Raw genomic sequence first — 23,154 nt, 5'->3', positions numbered from 1 at the left:
ACCGGTGTCAAAACCGGATACATAATCGTTTGCTCGGATCATTGTATCGTTGTGTTTATTTGGACTAAAACTTGAACACACCGTGAAATCGCACGAGTGTGACCGTAAAAAAAACTAGATTACTGTTACTGCGCTTGTTACGGTGTTTCCGATCCCGGAGCTAGCCGACAAAACAACAATATATACACATTGATCCGATTTGATTCTGTTGTTTTTTAATTCAGATGTCGATAGGTTAAAAATCGGCCGACGATTTGATTCCGATGATAACGTTCTTTTAAAGGGGTTCACTTTCAACGCGCACCCGAACGCTAAAACGGTACTTACGCGCGCGTTATTATTGGATAATATTCGAACATACTTGACTCGTTAAGGGTTGAAATACTTGGAAATATGAATTATTATCAGTGTAGATAGATGCCTCATGTTGAACCACAGGTTCATAAGCGAAGTGACTATTATCTACGCTCAACGGACTTATTTCGGTAAGTCTCGATTCCTCGATAAGACGACAGACACTTTATATATATATGTCGTAATTAATACCGAATGGACGTTTAGAGTCATGAGTATTTAGTTTACTTAACAGGTAAGTAATATGAAATATTGCGTTCTACGAACTTCAGAAATATCAGTTCCTGAGATTGCTATTCATATAGTAGAACAATGAATGATTCTTTTGCCCGAATGAATTTCGGTTAAACGCCTTGGTGCAAATATATAGAATCGAGAATTAGAAAAAATGATTACGAAATAACTATTTTGAGGTACCATTGCACATGCCATATTTTGATAAAAATATCTGAATTCATTGTGAAATGCAGAGCGCCCGAAGATTATCTACTAGCATATACGCATATTTATTGGGTATCAAATATGTTTTAATTTGGTTCTCTCGACGTTGAAGTGAAAAAGATATACTTGGCTCTGTTTCTAAAGGGGGAATTCGTACATTCGAGCGAAGTTTTAAGTACATTGTGTGTATACGTACATCGTATATGCACCTCAAAGTGCAATGTGATAACCTCTTGCATTTTGCGCATCAAATGCAGTAAATCTCGTTAAGGTAACTTCACTTCGTTGCCGCACTTTTCTCCTAAACGAAGCGCATGGCCTTGACGAGAAGATTGGCAAATAGTGAATTTTGCTGACAAATTTTTGTGTGTCACTGGCCTCATTTAACTGTCGTTGACGAGGTTACAAAGGAAAAAGAACTCGCATTTGTCTGATTCGGCTGGTAATATGCCAAATTCTACTATTCGAAGTCGGTTTGATCAGGTTTCCGTCGATATGACAGATTAGAAAAAAAAACATTGTATATATACATTGAGATCTACGTTTATAACTGTGTTCGTAATGATCGGAAAGTCTCACGGTACTCGTCGTAATGAAGTATTCAAACAATGAACGCGCACTTTTTACACCACGTAAATAGCCCGTTGAAGAAGACCGTATAACTAGAATACAAAAGCTTCGCTTGTAATTGATCAGAAATCGCTCGAATCTAAAAAGTACAAATCTGAAAATGCATTTTTGGGGCTCGTGTTTAATCGATTCGCGAGTCAAAGAGTGTAATTTTTCATTGCGTGCTTTAAAAACAAAATCCAACCTTTGACATGTCAAAGAAACAATCGGTGCTAATGTATCATGAATATTGCCCATCGTCAATGCACTACCGAGTGATTGATATATTTACGTGATTGATTTGCCATATCTGGTCTTATCGACCGTCCATCGATCAGTTTACCCGATATGTCAACAGTAATTGAACGTATAAAATAGCCGCGTATTCCTTCTAATTCAACCTGACCACATAGAAACGAGATATATCGCTTCGCCCCGGTACACGGTGTTGGATATCGTGTTGGGTGTGTACCTGCTTGGATGTACGCAATATTGATATAAAAGGATCGAATAATCTATATAGAGTTAGTCCTATTTATTTCAATCTTAATCTATATAGAGTTAGTCCTATTTATTTCAATCTTCGCGATTTGATGATGAAGATTGAAATAAACATAAACGGTACTTAGCATATAGGAGACTTGTTCTGACCAATGGTGCAATGAAGAGGGTAAGCGACAATTTCGGACAGTAACGTCGACGAGCTTGCGAAAAACACTAAACCAGCTGTATACTTATTAGGATGTTTACTGTCTATAGCGTCTGTAATTACGTCAAACCTATGATAACAGTACGCACCGCGCGCACAGAATGACATAACCTTTTGAGTAACGAGTAATAATACATATATACATGTAAGCATTGATAGCAATATACACATCTCGACAAGGGATCGTAAACAGGCATTCGCAAGCGTGATTTATACTCTCAAACGACAGGTGAAGGTAAATCTTTAGAACAAAAAACAAAACAAAAAACATATATGTATTCACATGTACATACGTAGTTCTGTAAAAGATATCCTGATTTTTTTCAAAGTCGGGCCACGCTCGAAACACGGTTACACCATGTGACATACATATAAATATATATATATATAAATATATATATACATATATATATATATATATATATATATATATATATATATATATATATATATATATATATATATATATATACCCGTATGAAATAAATAAATAAATATATATATATATATATATATATATATATATATATATATATATATATATATATATATATATATATATATATATATATATATATATATATATATATATATATATATATATATATATATATATATATATATATATATATATATATATATATATATATATATATATATATATATATATATATATTTATTTATTTATTTATTTATTTATTTATTTATTTCATACGGGTCAATGTCTAAAATATAAATAGCTAATTATGGTTTTTTCGCAATAGCGACCAGCAACGGATTATAATCGTCATTCAATATTTTGTTGTTTAAATTTCAGGGTACGTTGTTGACACTAGACCGATGCACATTTATTGACGACCGAAGTATATACACTATTCTCTACGTGCTTTTTTCGCCCAACTGTACGGTACATGGTTCTCTCGAAACATAGAATACTGACGTAAGTTTAAGAAAAAACATATCTTTTACATGAAATGTATGGAATGTAAATCAGGGGCGGATTATGGATTCTGTATGGGGAAGGGGGGAGGGTCCAGGGAAGTAAAAAGAGCCTATATGAAATGTTGTGTAAGGACGATAGAAGCTGCGGCGTTCCCTGGGCGTTGGATATTTTTTGAAAATTTAAGAAGAATTTCATCATTTTGCACGAGAAAATACCACTTCAGTTTTCTTTCACTTTAATCGAAAAAAGGTCATTTAGGACTTGTTGGGGGTAGATATTCTTAGGAACCTTCAAATTTAGGGGGCCAGATTGGCGTTTTGGCATCTGTTTGAAATAACGTGATCAATCCACTCTTTTACAATCTAAATTTCATTTGCACTGTCAATTTAGGAATTTTTTTTCAAATCTAGATACACACTGCTTATCTATTTATTTCATGAGTCATGGACTTATCAGTTGTCTCGTTTATTCATTTGTTTGTTTTTTATTACGTCTGCAGACAGTCATTAAACATGGCCGAAAGATCGGTGACCTTCAGACTTGATCCGCAATTAAAACGCCGAGATTCGAGCAGTTCTTTGTCATCGAGCGACTCGGAACTCCGCGAGTTGACTGCAACCGAACAAACTGACGCTAAAAAATTAAACCATCGCAGGGAAATGCTCACTCGGCCGCCTACGCCGCACATGACCAAATGGCATCGGATCGACAGGCGTTGTTCGCTTGATTTACCAATCCGACCGCGCGCGCAATCGGATAAAGAGTCTTCTAGCTCGCCGCCGGAGCGACCCAATATAGAGCGACGAAAAAGTGTCGGTTGCCCAGTTATAAACGGGTTTCATTTAAAAGGCCGTTCGTTATCGGACGTCGGCCGACAGTTATCCGACTCCTCAGCGAGTGGTCGACGCGCGGGTCTCTTCGCTACCGGCGAGAAACCGACTTCGAACTCGCCGAAGGTGTGTCTGAAAAACGGCGCGTCAAAAACGCCGAACGGTAATCCCTACAGAACGCTGATAACGCAGTTGCCCGAGAAGGCGCCGCGTCGCGTATCGTTCTCCGATTACCTAGTTACTGTAATCGGCGACGGGTCGGCAGACGACACCGATTCGGCCGTTAGTTCTAGCGGATTCAAACAAACGGCGCGAGTAACGCTCGAAAATAAATCAACATCGGTGAACGTAACGTAAAGATACCGACTCGAAAGTGCAACACCAAAAAATCAAATGTAAATAATGAACTAGTCATAAGCTAATCGCTACCAAAAATGAGCTTCCAATGTTTTAAGATAATCACGCCTCCGACCGCAAGGAGAAAAACTGATTGTTTTAAATGCGCGTATATTGTCAAGGTGTATACGAAATCGTTTAGACTAAAATAAAATTTGACCTTGTTTCTCATAATCGGCCAGGTCACTATTGTGAATTGCAATCAAGTTTTTAATCAGTTCATTTCTATAGCTGTCTGGTCTGTTATTGTTAGCTTGATCATGATTTTCTTTTTTAATTAAACTAGAGTACAGGGTAGATAGGCGGCCGGTCGGGTCAATTTCAGCAGATATGAGAAACAAGGTATCAATCTTTTTTAGCCTTATATGCTGATTCTCATCAAATCATAGAAAAATAAACTTTGTGAAAATCATGTCTTAATACATGGAGATGCAAAATGACATTACTAATTTATAGCCGAGAGTCATCTCCAGTTGTGGAGTTTTGTTGCGTATGTTACGCATATATGTTACCCGGTACCTGTATTGCCATGCTGATCAAATGGACTAAATTCAGTTGCTTATATACCCGAGTTCGATCCAGGATCCGAGTTCGATCCAGGATCCGAGTTCGATCCAGGATCGAGAAAGTGCCTCAGAAAATCTCGTCACACTTACTTCCTAATCGTTACGCTGAACCCAAAGCGATCTCCGCCTCTATGGGCAACTAGAAAAGCACACGTGAACCATATCGGCTGGGGTAGCCGAAATTAGAGGCGCCCAGTGCTACGACCAAGTGCTATAACTGGTCAGTGGACTAGTTCCACTGGTCTATTGGTCTACTACTGTTGCTTTCGTACGAGTTCGGAGATCGAACCTCGCCAAGCGCGTGCGAACCCAAAAAAGAGGAAAAATGTACAACTTAAAAAAGCCTGTAAACCATGTTTTTTTTTGTAACGTAGTCATTTCTTAATTGTTAAATCATTTACATGACATAATATCATACATTTCCACTGTACTGTGATACAATCTCTGTGCTTTGTCTTTTATGTGATTAAAAGCATATTGAGGACTAGTGCATTATCATTGTGTTAACGAATTTTGGCGCTGACTCCAAATGAGTTCGTCACTGTATAGCTCTATATTATATAGTTTCCAGTTCTCGTGTACCTATTTTCAACGAAGCACGATTGTATGTATTCGTTCCGAAAACGGTCAACCTGAAATCACGGGTTGGTATAGTCGTTTCTTAATCCTATTAAGTTGACCTGGATCGATATTCTTGACCGTCCGCAGTTTAGCCCGGATTGAAAAGCCACCCGGGCTGGGCCTTGCGCGGACTTTAGTATAACGCTGGTACTGAACCAAATCCGGTTAGATTGTGACCGTGTAGATAGGGTTAAGATCTTGTTTAATGTTTGTCAAATACTCAATGCTTTAAAATCTTCATTATCAAAAATATATAATCTTAGAAATATGATTTCTCAATTTACGTTTGGCTATGTTGTCCATGTAAACTGATAATGTGCTTTAAGCGTCATGTTACTACTGACAGAACTAGTCCGTTTATTTAGAAGTGTGTGCCTCTGTGACGTATGAGAAATATCATTCTATTCCTGTTTATCCTTCCGCCAATATTGAACTATTTTCTTCATCTTGTTATTGATTACTGAAAAAATAAACGCAACCACCATATATGTGACTCTTTTTGCGTTATTATGTAGAACAGAATGTCGAACGAATAGACGAATAAAGATCTTAATGATGATATTGCTCATTCATTCAAAAATCAGAGTTTCTTTTTTTTAATTTTTGGCTTGAGTTTAGTTCACGCATGGGAATACCTGGGACCAGTATAAACTGTAAAAATAAACCCTCAGATAATCCTTTTTAGAGATACTAATCGAATATCTTCGATCATTGGATTAGTTATTTTTCGGTGAAGCTGCGGCGAGAAATCAATGGAGAAGTTTCCAGTTACCAGGCGCCATTTTGAAGCAGTCCCACGGTCCCCGAATTGTTGCACGGATTTCAACATTTTTACAGTAAAACCTTTAGTTCAATTTATTGTCGTCCATCCCTCCTTGATACAAAAATTCAAGCTATATATCGTAAGAAAGGTGACAATTCGTATTTTCTAATGGTGTTTATTTCATTTTTCTCGGCTGCAACAATCGGGCACGATTGTAGTTTAAAGAAATACGTCACTTTTAGGAAGGCGCCTCGAAAAACGTGGAAATGGCTATTGGGTGCAGCATAAACATGTTCACCAAAGGGTAAAATTCCTTTATAGAGATTTTAGTTGATATTGTTGGAAACTAAATTGTAAGATAAGAGACGACTTGTTGGATCGATCGAAAAAGAAACGACTCTATTTGATCAACGTATAGCTTTCAACGACTGTAACACAATTGCTTCATATTAAAAAATCCTTTTTCTTTTTTCAATGTCACCAGAATACATATAAGATATGAACTATTGGTCATCATTCCCAACACCTTTCGCTCCATCTAGTTTCCCTACCGTTTTTGATATTCAAATGTTGGAATAGGATTTGATCTTTAAAACATATGGCCATGTTTAGAGGCGCCCTCAGAAAGTGTCGCGTTGCACGACGCCATCTGTCGCGAAATATAACTGAAAACCACGCCCAGATTCTGGGAGGAGCTGCAGCTTGTGTGATTGACGACTGACTACTTTATCCTTCATTTCCCACATTTTACGGTATTGTACATCTCACTTGAATTCCAATCGTTCCCGAGAACAACAATAGTATTTTCTTCTTTTTTTCGATGAATTCAATAGAGAATGATATGTATATATCTTATAAATCAAGAAAACAACAGTATTTTCTTCCTTTTTAATTAGTTCAATGGAATATAATATGTTTTTACTAATAAATCTAGCAGATATAACTATTTTCAAAACAGTGATAAATGCGTGTGTTTTCCAGGGAGCAATCACAATACACGAAACACGTGTTTTTCAATTCGTTTGACCGGTACAAGCTAACCGTATGATAAATATTGTCTCGCGTGGTGCAGATATTGTTATCGTCTTTATGCGAGCGTAATCTGTGAAACTCCTCTGTACATCTGCGTGCGGTGCCCAGACCTCGTAACGCACCCGGCATTCCTTCTGGCCCTATTATTATTAAGCGTAACGTCGTTAGCGTCGCACACGTGTTGGACGTCGGCGCGATAAAACGTGCGTTACGTAAAACCGTGGACGCTATTGGTAAAACGCTAACGACGGTGTGAGATAGTTGGTTTAATGGCAGTGTTGGGTGTGAAAGACAACATCACTTTAAGTTGCAACGTTATTGTTCTGCAATATTGCCGCCTTAAGCAGTTGGTGCGATGACCGCTGAGATTTATTCATCTAGATTATCCCCGAGGGTGAAGCATCCCGCGTAAGAGAGAGAGAGCGGTCACTTACACTCGACCAGGCCTAAGGGTGTAATACTAAAGGCGCGGCCTGCGGTGAAATGCGGATATTAAAACGTTTAGTCGCGGTAAACTTATTAAAAGACAATCGTTTTCACTTCTGGTGGAACAAGAAACGTGCACGGGGTTTCTCGAAATTGCAACCGGTTGAAACGACAGGCTGTGGACCTACACACAAATAACAAGGGTCACTTCATCTTCCTATGATAGTAAGCCAGTCCATTACCGAGACAGGCGCACGCCTTTGTCGTCATCATACGCCTTGCAATCTAAAACTAATTGAAAACATTGCACAATAGATACCTATAACGTTCGCGAACGTAAATAAAATGTACAGTCGATAAGTTTGGATAAATCTATACGACAAAAAGTTGTCGAAGCATTATCTATTGTTAACCTCAGCTCGGGTGAAGATACTTCCAATAAAAGCATTGCAATATCAGATTTCGAATCCATTAAACAATTACAACGGCTTTGTCCGACGTCATTGATACCATCGTGTGATTCGATGGCCCGAAACCAAATTCAGCCAAACTCATTAAAGTTAAAACAAATGTACATTACATGACCGCTCTAGGCGCATTTTGCCTGATAAAGACTCGTACTTTCTTCCTTTCACATGAAGCCAACGGCGTCACATTGAAATAGTTGAGGATACTTTCATCTTTTCTTTCGCCACTAATGTACTCAAAGTAGTATTGAAAATATGGTGAAGCATATACCTTGAAGCCACAGTTATTACTGTGTTGTTCTCCGAAAGAACGATTAACTATATGACACGGGCTAGTTTTATAGGCCAGTCTTATCTTTAGTCTAGCGATTAATTCAACCACAGATTATCAGAGTTAAACCGGTCTATAAAACTGGGCCATGTGGGGCCGGTTCTATAGTCATGGCTCATATTAAAAACTTGTCTTAGACCAACCTGTCTTAGACCTAGAACAGTCTTAGAAGTTAAGACCCCTTTCGAAGCAACTGGCCCCGGGCCGGTTCCATGGTCAGGGCTTAGACTTAAGACCGTTCTAAGACCAACTTAGTTTATAGCCAATCTAATAAACTTAAGACCAGTCTTAAGATTTAAGACAAATTTTGGTATTGGGTCTTGACCATGGAACCGGCCCTCTAAAGTCTACATATCCCGTAACCATGGATTTTTAGTTTTTTTCTCTGCTCTCAATCTATAAGTGTAGAATCAACTATTCATTTTGACACGACGGCTGGAGTGAGACGTATCCCCATTTAGTTTTTCTCTTCAAAAAGAAAACGGTCGATTTGTTCGGCCGCTGAAAAACAAATCCCGTATTACTTTAATCTTCTTCCTTATAGTCCGAATCGTACGTTTGATTAATGTCATCGCTCCTGATCTTCCGTTTAGTTTATACGTCAGTTCGTCCGAGTAGGGATTAGCCGCCAGCTTTTAGTATCACCCCGACTGAAAGAGGATTTCCAGAAGCCACATATTTCACTTCCGGATCAATCGAAGTTGAAATAATATTTAGTTTGCGATGCATGAAATCATTATTTTCTGGTCTTTTCGTCGGATAATCCTCCTTCTCTAAAACGGAGAGAACAGACAAAGCGTGCGAATGCTGAAAAATATTTTTGATTTCTTATTTATGATAGAAAGGAAGGGAACATCGATCTTTTCTTACGCAGAAAATCAAGGCGCTCAAAATAACTCTTCCAACATGTTTAAGCGTGTACAGACTTAACGCACGGTCGATTACGGCAAGAAACTATAATAACGTTAATATATTATACATATCCTGTTGCTGCGGCAAAATATCGCGCACGATCGGCGAAAATTATAACCGCGGCCATTGTCCGGCTCAATGCCAGTGGTCAGATACTGACCGGAAGCACGAACGTATTTGCTTCATTAAGTCGCTCATTAACTTTGTTGTCGGGTTTTATGAGCGATCATGCATCAAATATTGATAGCAGGTAAAAGTAATGGAATGCCTCGCTGAAGTTGGTGGGAACGCGATATTCATCTTTCATATCGCTTAATAAACGCATCATTTGTTGTGTATTTGCAATGCGTCTACATATTGTCAATGATCGCGCCATTGTTTCGGGGCTAACTTTGTTGTCTCGTGCCTTTTGTCTCGATGTTCCGCGACTGATTGTTCCCGAGTTATCTATAGGATGTCACTTGTGTGTGAAGCATGGTTTACTGTCAATGCTATCGATTCCACTTTCGCTTCTACTAATGTAATTGTGACATAAACCATTAGATAAAACAAATAGTAAGTGCTGGTATACTGGCAAAGCTAATATTACTGAACCAATGATTATGTCAATGGTGCAGAATTACGTCTTGAATATACAAGTTCAAGTTCTTTGCCGTACTTGGTCTGTTATTTCTGCTGTTTTGAACCCAGAGTCCTGATTTTATCGCGCGCACACTTCCGCATTATCATATAGGCCGAAACCCCAAAGAGGAGATTTAAAGATAAGTTATTCTGGACCCAGTTCCACAGCTGTGAATTACGATTTGACTCAGAGTTAACTTATTGAAAATGAACTAATTTCAACTCAGAGTCAACTCTAAATGTAGAACTGGCCCTTGATATATTTTGGCTATATAATTAATTTACGCATCTATTTTCATGGGAAACATTAAGTTATGATAAAATGATAATCTGAAAATTTGTATAGCATCATCACTCAAAAAATGTTCAGCAGCATTTGGTTAGTGAAAACCGCATCTATAGGCCATACGATTCATACAGAAAAGCATATGTTTCAGACTGCGTTTAAATCGTGTTCAGATCATCAATTTTTCGAATCTCTGAATCCATAGAGTTCCACAAAGATTAGGCAATAGAATGGAAGCAACGCCCGCGAAATGTTTTAAGACGGTGTTAGGGATGCGTGGACACAAGATTGCCAGCACTGATCGGGTTGACGTGCTGGAACATAATCAAAGTTATGGTCATGAAAGTTTATCGACGTCAACACGTTGTATTTTGGCATGCAACAAGGCACTCCGTGTACAGCCACGTTCAAGTTGAGATCATCATGCAATAAAACAATATAATTTTGACTTTTTATCGCAAAAAAGGCGAAGAGATTTGTCATTGTTACTCTTTCAGCCTTGTACAAATGGTGGCACAATAGAGGCGCTAGTCCTTCCGTACCGATAATTCAAGTCAAATTAAGTGTTATGATATGGTAACATTTGGTATATCGCACTCCACATCTGTCGAATGTAATCACGATTCTGTGAAACTGTTAGTTATCTTCCACTTTATTCTCAACAAGTCACAATTTAACGCAACCAGCGACTACAAGGACTTCCATTATGGCAGTGGAGTACCGGTAGCCCTGATGTAGAACTGGTAAAGTGTTCATCTCGACACGGCTCTAACAACTCTTATTCGCTAGTCTCCATAAAATCCTCAGTTGCACTCATTTGTGCTTAATTTAAATGAAAGCCATATCAATTAAAACTGACAGGCAATCGTCGTTTTCTATTTGTAGCTTTGAACCGAGAGCTTTTCGGGTATGTGGAAATTATTTTGAAATAAAGACCAAGATATCAAGAGCTTTTTATCTTAACGAAGTGTGGAGTGAAGTGTCCAATAGGGAGGAAAGTCAAACACGGTAAACTAGTCGTATTAGAGCTAAGTGAACTTAACAATTGAAGGTAATGTACAGTAATAGAAATGAAGTGGGCATTCGCCCGATACGGAGTGTCAGACTGACAGGTATACTGCTGTACCGCTATATCGATAAAAATCCACACCGTCCTTATTTACAGCCGAGTATAATTTCATCATTTTTGACATTATCAAGGTATATATATATATATATATATATATATATATATATATATATATATATATATATATATATATATATATATATATATATATATATATATATATATATATATATATATATATATATATATATACATATATTGAAGGGAATCAAAAGTATTTTCATTATGTTACTTTATGTTACTCATCACATCATCACATCATCACATTAGTCACCAATGACAATGCTAAGCTTCCATGACTTTGACTTTGAATGGCAAACATTTGACGGTTGGGTAAGCGTATAGTAATTAAAAAGGAGTAAAATAAGCATCAGTAAGCATCAGCAAACGGCAAGAATTGCTACAATAAAGTGAAAGTGTTATATGAGGCCTTCGTCTGACGGAGAGACAAATGGACCGATTACGGCCGCTTTGGCCAATAACCAATCAAAACTGGTAGCGCGCCACGTGCCCAGCACGAAGTCACGCACATCACAAAGACAAATCTCGAATTATCACGCGATATCTACACGTGTCATGTGAGAGTTTATATGATACCGATTCACCACTCAGTCGTGTTTTATGTAACATATATAATGCGAAGGTAATGAGTCGTACTGATAGTTGTGTGACCAGGCAGAAAACGCCGCCGCCAATTTCTATTCCGCGAGGCTCTCGGTACTAGCGCATTACAAAAAGTACCTTTTTCTAGATACTTTTTGTTATATGCATAATGTCAATCAATTACTATATCATTCCACTCAAGCGATCATTCCAACTTGATCAAGCCAGCGAATACGTAGCTTTCAATTTGAATCTTCATCGAATCATTCGACAACTAAACAATTCTTTTTCTTCAGAATATGTAAATTTCTACGCGCTGAATGTAATCGAGCTTCATTTTATTTTCGCGTAGGACAGATATACCCCGCGCTATAGCGTAAAATGGATCTTAAGAGAGTCGCTTTGATGAACGTGACGAGCTTTGATCTGTGATAAAAGCTCGCGTTAACCATATTCGTTTGATATATCAGATATTTCATACACGTATTTTTTTAGTCGCTACACCTTTATGCGCAGGTGATTCCAATTTGATTTTTCTCAAACGAAATACATGCATATATACATATATACATATGCACTTTTCTTAAGTGATAAATTACCAAGAGCGACACGACGAATTACATTGATATGAAATCCGAACTAGAACAGCCGCAGAATGCCCCCAGATAATAGCGTTAGAAAGCATTAGTTGAATTTCTCGCCGTTTATTTCAGTTTCGCAATTACAGATAACCAAATGTATTATGAATAAATGGCTTCGTTTGTATATACATCTAAATAAATGTATTATATAAATGTATATATGCGGACGTAATTTATTGATATATTAAAAATCCTTCTACGGATATATAATCATGTACATTACGTGATTCGATGCATAAAGAAATAAAGCGATTTATTTGAAAGCCCACACGTTGCCGAATCACACGCATGAAATTTAGAATCCATCTTAGAATTCCATTTCCCATTGGCGCAAGGCGTTAAATTGTATCAATATTTTCACATCACTTAAATACATATATTTGTATATGCATCTTTTTCTTTTGTGTTAGTGTCTGTTATTGTGCCTTATATATCGTTATCTAAAGATCGGAATAGATCACAGGCCCTGTTCGCTCATTGCTCTAGAGTTTGACCCTTATAAGACCGATTTTACAGACCGTACCAAGGCCGTTCCTAGCATTTCAATATGGGGTGGGGGGCAGGGTAACCCGAAGAAGGGCAGTTCTATTGGACATAGGCCTAACGATGATATCTGTAAAAAGGGCACTTTTCCAAAATGTCTGAGGGCAACTGTCCCCCGCTAGGTACGGCCCTGAGTGTGTGTCGATATAACTTTTGAGTAAATTTCTACTTATTTTTCAGTGGACTTGAGACTTAAGAGTGGAACTCGTCAGTTTTACATTCAACTCTGCTATTTACCCTGGGGCCAAAGTCCATGATCGAATATCAAGCCACAACGCACGGGGCAACCTGACGCGTCTAAGTCGTTGGTTTTCGGCGGCTTTTCTTACTATTTTTAATGGAGTTTATAGTTCATCATCAACCTACTTTGATTGGGTAAATGCGTGACGATGGTTTATAGAAGCGTATCGATTTTCAGATTGCGTGTGTCACTCTCGTAAGGCGCAAGCCGCTCTCAAATAATTCAAAATCAAAGTTTACAAAATGAAGCCTACGTTTGATGATGGCGCAATTAAACGCAACTTAAGTCCCTACTTAAAAATAACAAACGCTACCGTTTAATCCCGAGGCAATTGATTGTAGTAATTGTCATGGGGTTCGTTCGAGACGCAGATTAAGAAGGTGTGAAAAGGTGTGTCTCATCCAGAAGTCAGTTATCCTCACTCTTTTGATTTCTTATCACTCGCTCTTTTTGATCGGAGAATTTTTTTTTCTAAAAAAAAAAATCTCGTTATTGCGATGCTTGACAGTGGCACTTTGATCGTGTACCATGGCGTTAAGCATTGAGGACACTTTAAAGACATCAACAACTCTACGGCTGCGGGTCGAATCAGTTCATCGTCATTTGAAATACGATTGGAAGCCGAGCAAAACTTGTGTTCACGGTTGCTGATTGAAGTTATGTTTTTTTCCCAACGCAATACAAATACGGGCAGCTCCATGAAAATCAGAAGGCCGGGGCCCGGAAAGAATGAAAAGGCATAACTCGGATAAAGCAGCCATGTCGAAGGCCACAAGCGGGTTTTACCCTCGGTGTTAAGATAACTTTGTGACGAAATGCATCCTAAAAGATGCAAAATTTCTAGGATGAGTGACTAATTTGCAGGTTTTAACTATCTTTGTCATGACGAAAAGGATAACCTCAATTGGAAGGCAAGGGTCCCGACTGTCGTGACCACCCCCTAAATATGCCCATGAAATGTTATACAGTTTTTAGTAATTTGGTTGATCATATCATGATTAAATATTATACGAAAAGGTCCGACATGTTTTCGATTCATTTCAATCTAGATCGAAATATGTCACTGTCAAGTTCGACAGTTTTAGAACGGAAGTGTTCAACATAATTCACGTGACACATTTCAATTAACTTTAATGAATTGATGGGCTGTATACAAACGATGTAATAACTCCCGATATAGTTACTTCTTAGAGGAATTATCGATATTTTTAATATCATGTTTGTATGCGCCACGCGCGCACGAAGCTCGTATCATTCCACTCTAATGATTAGTCAACCTCATTGGTAACTCGCGTTTAAAGTCAATTAAACAGCGAATGATAAGGTGATCGATACGCTCGTCGTGATATTCAGTGTCCCGCGCAATAATCTTCATTCATATACCCATTACTCCAACAGCGAAGAATATCGCCGCGAAGATTAGAAAGTCTTTGTCCGCCAATGTACGACACCGCATTCGTAGTAATTATTAACATATCGCTTTAAGATACCGCTCTTGCTAGCGGTAAGAGCGTCCATCAGCGTCATCTCGGTAGTCATCCGACAATAGCAGAAGACATCGATCGTTTTAAGTAATAGCGCTTTATTAGCAATCACAAAAACTAGTCGGGTTCGGTTTCAGCGACGACAAAATAGCCACGGGACGTTTCTTCCGCGCGCAATTAAACGCGGGAAATGCGTTTTGTAAAATGTTGTCGGCTACAATCGGCGCCAATAGAAAGTTACGAATACAACGCTGGAAGATTATTGATACGATTTGCAGACGATATGATACGTTTATAAGAGAGACATAATGGTGCCATTCACTTTCCCGTTAGAAAGAGAAAAAAACCGAAATAGAACGGTCCGAATTCTCGGTTCATCTTTACGGGGATATGTTATTATTAGCTATATTACCGCCAGTTATTCCATTACGCAAAGACTCCATCGGTTAACTTAGTTTATTCAACAGGACCGTTTAGTCATTTCGTTTTGTGTGTGCGTAAAGCCGCAGATGAATCGATAAGTTTATTCAGAGATAAGCTATAGTGATAAGTCAGGCTAAGATGTCGGTTTTTGCCGGTGTTCGCTGACATTAACTTCTCGGCCAATAAACGTTCGGTATATTTACAAAGCACTCGACGTTTCGTCAGGAAAACATGGTTTTGATTTATGCCGAAATCACCGGAAATTCAGCGATAATGGCGATTTCTAGTCGAACAGTCTACTGTTCACTGAAAACCCGCAATATGTAAACGTCACAGTAACATGTTTGAAATATAGTTTCGTTGCGTTGCCGCCCAATAGACCTAATAGAAACCTAAAACACCTAAAAAGAACCTAATAGAAACAACAAAATGTCCGTTCAGATACACTATCTTCTTGATCGACAATTCGCTTGAATTTTGATGATTTCACTTTCCCTTATTTTTCAGCCTTTCCAAAATCTCAATCCGATTGGCAAAGCAACCCGAAAACACGATATGATCATGGACACTAAAAAAGGGAAAATCGTTTGTCCGTGATTTATTCGATGGATTTCTCGCATGAACTGCGGATGATTTGAAGGATGACCTGCGATATCCCGGTCTGCGTAAGCTGACGATAGCATTTCCTTCGAGGAAACCAAACCTACGGAAATCGCCGCAATTCTGTTTATATTCCATTAGTGAAGACAAAATCAAATATGGAATCGTATGTCGTTTTAGTAGTTTTTCTGTCGTTGGATTTCATTTCGTTGTAAAGGAGAACTTTATTGCCCGATATTCAGCAAAATTACATTTCATCATTCATTCTATTTCATTTCATTCACTAATTTTATTGACAAATGCAATATGAATACATAAGATGTGTGACTATAACCTGCGTCCAAGGTGAATTCACAAGTCACTCTAGACACACAACAAAAATTGATTAGCATAGGTTTGCCAATCACAGTTCTTTTTAGAATTATTCATTTAAAAATATAAAACACAGTATAAGTAATTGGTGAAACACCGTGTTGTCCGTGTTGTGACGATATATAGCGAATAATACCACACTAATGTAACGAAAGATGAAGTCCGAAAACTTTCCTTTCAGCTATAAATCTATTCTAAATTTCTATGCAATTTGGTTAAACTCTAATGTGTCATTTTATCCCTCGTTCATTCCCTTGCTTTAGTTATACTCCACTCATTTATTGTCACTCAATCTACTTATATTCACTATTGTAAACTGTAAACTGTTTTTGATTACTAACCCCTAATTTGCCTTCTTTTAATTTGTTTAGCATGTAACTGTTCTATGACGCAGTACCCCTAGTTTGCTTCAACTTTAATTACTTGAATTGTCTCTTTTTGTTCTCGATGGCTTGTATACATATCCCGTATTTGTTTCAGACAGTATTCCTGAAGATGACTATTAGGATAGCTAAAAAGGTACTTTTCGGACTTTATCGTTCGTTATATAAGTGTGGGATTCTCTATATAACAAAACATAGTAGTTCAAGTAAATAAAAGTGAGTTCCTCTGCAATTGAAAGTTTGACACGATGATGAATATTTGAGCTAATGTCAGGTCAACTCCCTGCCAACAAAGGTTGAATTTCATCTAAAAGATTCTTTCTAAGATTCTTTCTAAGGTGCCTATAGCAGCGATCACACGTGCATTTTTGGCCCGGGCCCGGAACAACTGTTCACACGGGTGCCAAATAGGCCCGAGCCTGTTTGGCCCGGGTCAAATTTGGCCCGACCAAAAACGTCGGACCAGGCCCGAGCCTAATTTTAGCACCAGACAAATGATTACATTTGAATTGCAACTAGCACCAGAAATGATCCACTTCGCTTTGTTTGAGCATTGTAGAGTATCGAGTGAATGGTTTGCGTGTGAACGCGCTCTCTAATTAGGCACGTGCCAAATTTGGCCCGAGCCCGATGGGTGCCATTTTGGCCCAGGCCAAATCTTCTCCGTGTGATCGCCGCTTATATGTCGGATATACTATGTCAAAGTGGAATTCGCTTTCACGGCGTTCACGTCACAGAGCTGGCATTGCCTCGCTTCGAATGTAATGTGTCTGTACCGCCCTAAAACTCAATATATAAACGAAGTACACCACACAACCAAATTGTGGGAGCAGGGGGAAGTTGCCCCCATCCAATCAGAAATTTGGGAAAAGTGAACACTTTGCAAATATTACTATTATATCCAATAGAAATGCTAAATTCTTTGGGTTTCCTTGCTCCCTCCGAAATTCAAATGCTTGTTCGGCCCTGGATTAGAGGGTTTTTTAATGCAATTATAATCTATACATAAAAGCAAGGGTTTTTTGTATGAAAAGTAATAGAGAAGAATATCGACTAAAAGTAATTGGTTACTACCTGGATTCGATCTCGTGGGCTGTGAATCGACGTTCGAATAAAAGAACTCTTTTCATTAGAACTGGCGTCGAAGTTTTTCATTGAGTATTTGTTATACATATGAATACACGCGCTAATGCGGTTAAAGCTAACAAGATGAAACCGACAATTTAAAATAGAATATTTTTGAAACAATTTATGAATAACTTCAAAGATAATTCGTAATGAGCCGATAAAGGGTGTGGTGCACAACTCGAAATGTTCGTCTATGGGTGCGTCTTTTTTGCAATGTTACACGATCCTAAATTCATTAGATCGAAAATTTATTAGTAGATACGCGCTAAAACTTTTGCTTTAGGTACATCGATTTTCTAAAAACGTTTAGAAAGTTTGCGTCGTTAAAACACGACGACGACGACGGCCCCGAATAATCCACAGCCAGGGGGCGTGGCTGTCGTTTTAAGCTGCTTTTATGCGCTTTCCGCGTAAGAGAGCATCAAGTAGGGGCTTAAACCGGCGTTTCCTCTTTCTGGATCGATTTACAGCAAAAACCCCGTTGCATATGGTTGACTTTACATAAACGCTAAAACAAATCATTATCTCGAATAAATCCGATCCTGAGACAGGAATATTTCATCCGCTAAGTAAACAGGCCTGACAGAATGGTATATAAGTCTCCTCCCCAGAGCTATGCCACTTCGCTCGGAGACGGGAGGCAAACGCTCGGCATCTTGAAGGTAAGTTGCAGCCCTTCAGGCGCTCCTCAAAAATACTTGCCTGTTGCTGTAGGCGACTCTCGTTTCAAGATGAACATCAAGATGAACCCATCTTGTTGTGAATTATGTGCTCATAACATCGTAACAAGATGAATGACGTCACGAACGCGTTAAATTCGGCTCGTATTATAATGTGAATTGTCAAATCCGAATCAAATCGCATTCTAATTCACTTTTTTAAAGATAGACTCAGCGAACAAAAATTCATCTGAACTATATACATATATATATTCATATATACATATATAAATTATATACGTATAAACATGTAAGCAAATTTTTTATATCCTAATATAATCGGTTAATAGAAACATATGTACATATAAATGTATACATAATTGATATCTAATTATATTAGATTTGGAAGTCGACGTAAAGTTTAATTAATTCTTCTCATTTATACGTTTTCTTTTTTCGGTTTATCGATTAGTACAGTCTGCAGACATTCTGATCGTAAAATTCACTGATATAGCAAATTTTTTTAGATTTCGAATTTAGAAACAGAGATCTATGACGATTTTCCACTGTGACCGATGCTAGTTCATCTTGTTAACATTTCAGTTCAATGTAATATATACTCGTTACTATTTGTTTCAATTTATGTGAGAACCTCATCCCCGGTGCCTTATTTAATTCGTTGTCGTATTGTCACACGTTACCTAGAAAAAATATCTTCCTTTTAAAGAAATGTTCGAGACAATTCTGAGCATGGACTCTTAAACGACGCCATGTTCTAACTTATCAAAACTGAACGATCGCGATAAACGTACATGAGTAATATCTTGTTGAAAATACCGACAACCGAACAAACGTAACAAAACCTACGTTGCCAAACAATGCGACTATTATATTCGGTACATGCGCCGCTTTAGCTTAAAATGGTGTTTTTATTAATTCCTATTATCTATTCATAATTTTAAACGATCTAGTCGTAAATAAAGGCAATTGAAATCGGGCGTCACTGCGTCCGATGGGTGGTTACTGGTTGCCGCGGGCTCTAAACATATGCAGCAGTTCTCATCAAACCACCGACAGTGCTAGCCTGTTGCAGGCTTTTTTTCAGTGTGCCAAAGTTCAGTTCTGATGTTTTTTGAAACTATACGATTCGAATCGATTGCCACGCGCTCGCGCTGCTCCTATTCATTTTATATGTATATATACATTAGAAATATTTGATGACATGTGGTGGAGCAATGATTTTGAGTTGAAGAAAAACGACGACTATAGGAGGTTCCACCCATAAAACAACAGTTATGTAAGAATCATGACGTGATACTTAAATTTTTTCTTGTGAGGCACTTTTTCTATTTCATGCTAAGTATATTATATCATTGATATTCGCCTAGATTGAATATTAGCAATTGTCAGGAGACGATAAGATAAGATGAAATTGCAAAATATGTATTTACAAAAATGTTCAGGGTTGGTAGCCTAAATCAGGCATATACAATCTTATACAAAGGTAATCAAAAGAAAGCCATTGAGTCGACCACCTGGTATAACACACTACCTTAAATCAGTGATGATTCTTTACGACAATTTCGTGACTTTAATTATATCAATATATGATTATTTTACAAAATACGATTAGATCTATTGATATCAGTTTTCGATGAAGAGCGCGTAAGCACATCTTCTGATACGGTCTACAGTACCCGGCGGTTTGTTTGGCCTTTGTCTCATCAGCAGTTATTTTAGTTGTTGGGCGTTTATGTATTAAACTTTATTCAAACGTAAAAACTGTATAACGTATATGGTATTTTCATTGTTCTACCCAGCTCTCCCGTTCGGTCTTCTCTTGATTAGATTGTCGATAATACACGCGATATATTGCCGCGCTTGGTAGGAGGCTAAATGAAATCGACGTTTTAATTACCGTATGCTGGAGACGAGATCTTTCTTCTTACAACTCGAATATAGAAGATTGTTTTGAAAATGTGAGCGTTAAATATAGATATTTCGTTCAAGAGTGGCTAGTTAAATTCAAATAGATTTTCGCTTGAAACGAATTTGTACAATAAAATATACGTTACTCATATAAATAAGGCGTATGCCGTTTAATATTTGGATGTAGTATGTGGAAAAGATATCCATATTGTAATGAATGTATAGCTTATAACGTTAAATTATTTCAAAAGACTAGAAAATAATAGATTTGTCACCATAGGTTTTGTAGGTAAGCGAAATGAAAAACGATTTTATTTTCGGGTTGTTGTTACAATCTTCGCCGCAGTGTTGGTCACGTGTCGCCGGGTGTAGATTCCCGCCTAGCGGTGTTTGCGTCGGCTGAAATCGGAGACCGGGTCGCAAACACGCGACACGGCACCCATCACCAGAAAATCCCGTCGAAAATAATCTTATGACAACAACGCGAACTGCGAACCGAGGTTTTAATCGTTATTTCTCTGTTTGAACAGATCTGTAGCATTTGTCACAAAGAAAAATCCCCTTGAGTAGGTTTAGTACGCATCGACTACGACGATGATGAAGACTTCTCTGATGTCCTTCCTCTCTGAAACTATACTACATTTATGATCGAGTCTTCTCGTTTAGCTGAGGTTGCCGAATATAGTATCAGTTGATGAAATAAACGATACTTTTTTGCGTTGCCGTTTATCTACCTAAGTATTAAGCAGTTGTTGCTAATGTATCAATATTACGAACCTGCGGCATCGTTTTTAAGTTTTCGCAAGAGAGGTGTATAAGTCATTTGCGATATGTGGTCTCTGAAGCGTATTAGAGATACCATGGTTCTCTGAGAACTAGTGCAACTGACTTAGGGCGTGTGTAAGTATTATCTCTGTAATTACAGACTAGCGCTCTATATGGTACCTTGTCGCATATTGGCAATCAACTGGAAAAAAAACTCCGAAAACCATTTAAGTTTGTGGATAGATTGTAGCATCTTTTGTGTAGATGATAGAGTAATGATACGTTCCCGAGAACTACCACTTACACGGGATGCTATTATCGTGTCCCTCGGCCTCCGGGAAAATTAAGATGATAGCACGTGCCACGCCCGCAGGCTGAAAGCAAGTCCAATTGTGAGTTTTTGTGGAGAAGATTTGGTGAACGTCCCTTCTGCCCGGGCTGCTTTATCAAGTCAGTATCCCGCGATGAGTTCCCAGAACAATGGTTGTGATTTCGCAATTTACTCGAAAATTCAATTACCGACGAGTTAAATACAAAAATCAAGTGTAGCTCGAAACATTTCGTATATCATGTGTGTTTCAAGATACATTTCCTGCAATCGTAATAGTGGAACAAAGGTCTGTGAGGCAAAAATGATAGGATAATCGTCTGTTATACTGTGTTTCCTGCGCGCGACTCGGATCAGTTCCATCCTGAAGCCACTGAACCGCAAATCCTATCGCTTTTGTCTTGTCAGTTTTTAAAGTAAAACGGACCTAAAACGTTTCTTTGTCTGCGTCGTAAGCGATACCTGCTTGCAAACCCGGGGGAGGGGGGGGGGGGGGTTTCCAAATTGACCTAGCCGAACAATTTGTTTCATTTCAACCCACTGTTTTTAATCTAATTATCCGGTTATCTTTGATTGTAGGAAGTGACATAATCGGGAAATAAAGTGTACTCAGTTTGAATTTATTTTCTCATATACCACGAGCTTATCACCGGCTTCGAGCCAGTGGCCACCCTTGAGCCCTGAATTCCACAGATCTACTTAAAGCTACCGCAACGATTTCATTACATTTCAGTATGTTGATTAAATTTATATCGAAGTTCAAATCAAATTTCATTTCAATTTTAATTTTTCAATTTTTGCACTTACACTACCTGTATTTGATTCAACTAAAACTAAGTCAAATATAGATTTAATTTTCTTATTTTCATCCACGACTTTTTGAATTTGATTTAGAAATGACGTTTGATATTTATCTAGGTTTTTTACAACTATGACCTGCAATTTAAGCTATTTTCGCGAGATTTTGGTTATTACGTCATTTCTGAGGCGGATAGTTGCATAGCGAACGAAGCTCTCATAGAAATACGAAAATGAATTGTTTATATAGTCTATACATCCCCACTTATACCTATATTCGCCAATCGTTCTCTGACCTTTCCGCGATAATTCGAAATATAACCAAAAATACTCGATTCAACATCGACAAATCGATAGAAGAAATTATTCTTGATTCCAAACTCAAGTTACAGAAATACCACTCGGAGGCAAATTACTTTCTTTCTGTATATGGATTGCCAATTTCTTCGCGAACCGATATCAAATGAGAAACATGCAAGCATAAGCATGAACTTTCAAGTTGCATCGACCTTTCTTATATGAAACTTTTGTGAGTGATCTTATGTATGTTTTTGCCGCAGGAACTTTTTTCTTGGCTAAGTAACTGCAAACGAATTGAAAATACGAGACACACGTGGTTAGAATAGATTGATCACAGTCTAATCGTTGCATCGATTGGATGGTACTTATTTTCGCATTCTATTTAGTCCCATAGACATGCTGTCGGTCACAGGGCCCACAGTCCCCGATCAAGTTTTCACTATCAAAGTTAGCTCATTTTCAATTAACCGATTAATCACCGTCTAAGGCTAAAATTAAATGATAGCTTGGTCGGTCGGGTC

At 38.0% G+C, this 23,154-nt stretch overlaps 1 protein-coding gene across 4 annotated transcripts; it reads left to right on the top strand.

Annotated features, from left to right (window-relative positions):
• The first annotated feature begins 296 nt into the window (after positions 1-296).
• On the top strand, positions 297-6,028 carry LOC141915114 (uncharacterized). Of its 4 annotated transcripts, none has more exons than XM_074806518.1 (4): positions 1,849-1,928; positions 2,034-2,342; positions 2,931-3,053; positions 3,556-6,028. In XM_074806518.1, the coding sequence occupies exons 3-4, from the start codon at positions 3,025-3,027 to the stop codon at positions 4,241-4,243; spliced, it is 717 nt and encodes a 238-aa protein (XP_074662619.1). In that variant the 5' UTR covers positions 1,849-1,928; positions 2,034-2,342; positions 2,931-3,024; the 3' UTR covers positions 4,244-6,028. The 4 variants fall into 4 exon arrangements, with proteins under 4 accessions (XP_074662618.1, XP_074662620.1, XP_074662619.1 ...); XM_074806516.1 differs by having other exon boundaries at positions 2,034-2,348; XM_074806517.1 differs by lacking the exons at positions 1,849-1,928; positions 2,034-2,342 and adding an exon at positions 297-485.
• Positions 6,029-23,154: the final 17,126 nt, after the last annotated feature.

Source organism: Tubulanus polymorphus, chromosome 1, assembly GCF_964204645.1.
Source record: "Tubulanus polymorphus chromosome 1, tnTubPoly1.2, whole genome shotgun sequence".
Classification (NCBI taxonomy): domain Eukaryota; kingdom Metazoa; phylum Nemertea; class Palaeonemertea; order Tubulaniformes; family Tubulanidae; genus Tubulanus; species Tubulanus polymorphus.
Note: the sequence above shows the minus strand (reverse complement) of the source record. Positions and strands in the feature narration are given on the sequence as shown.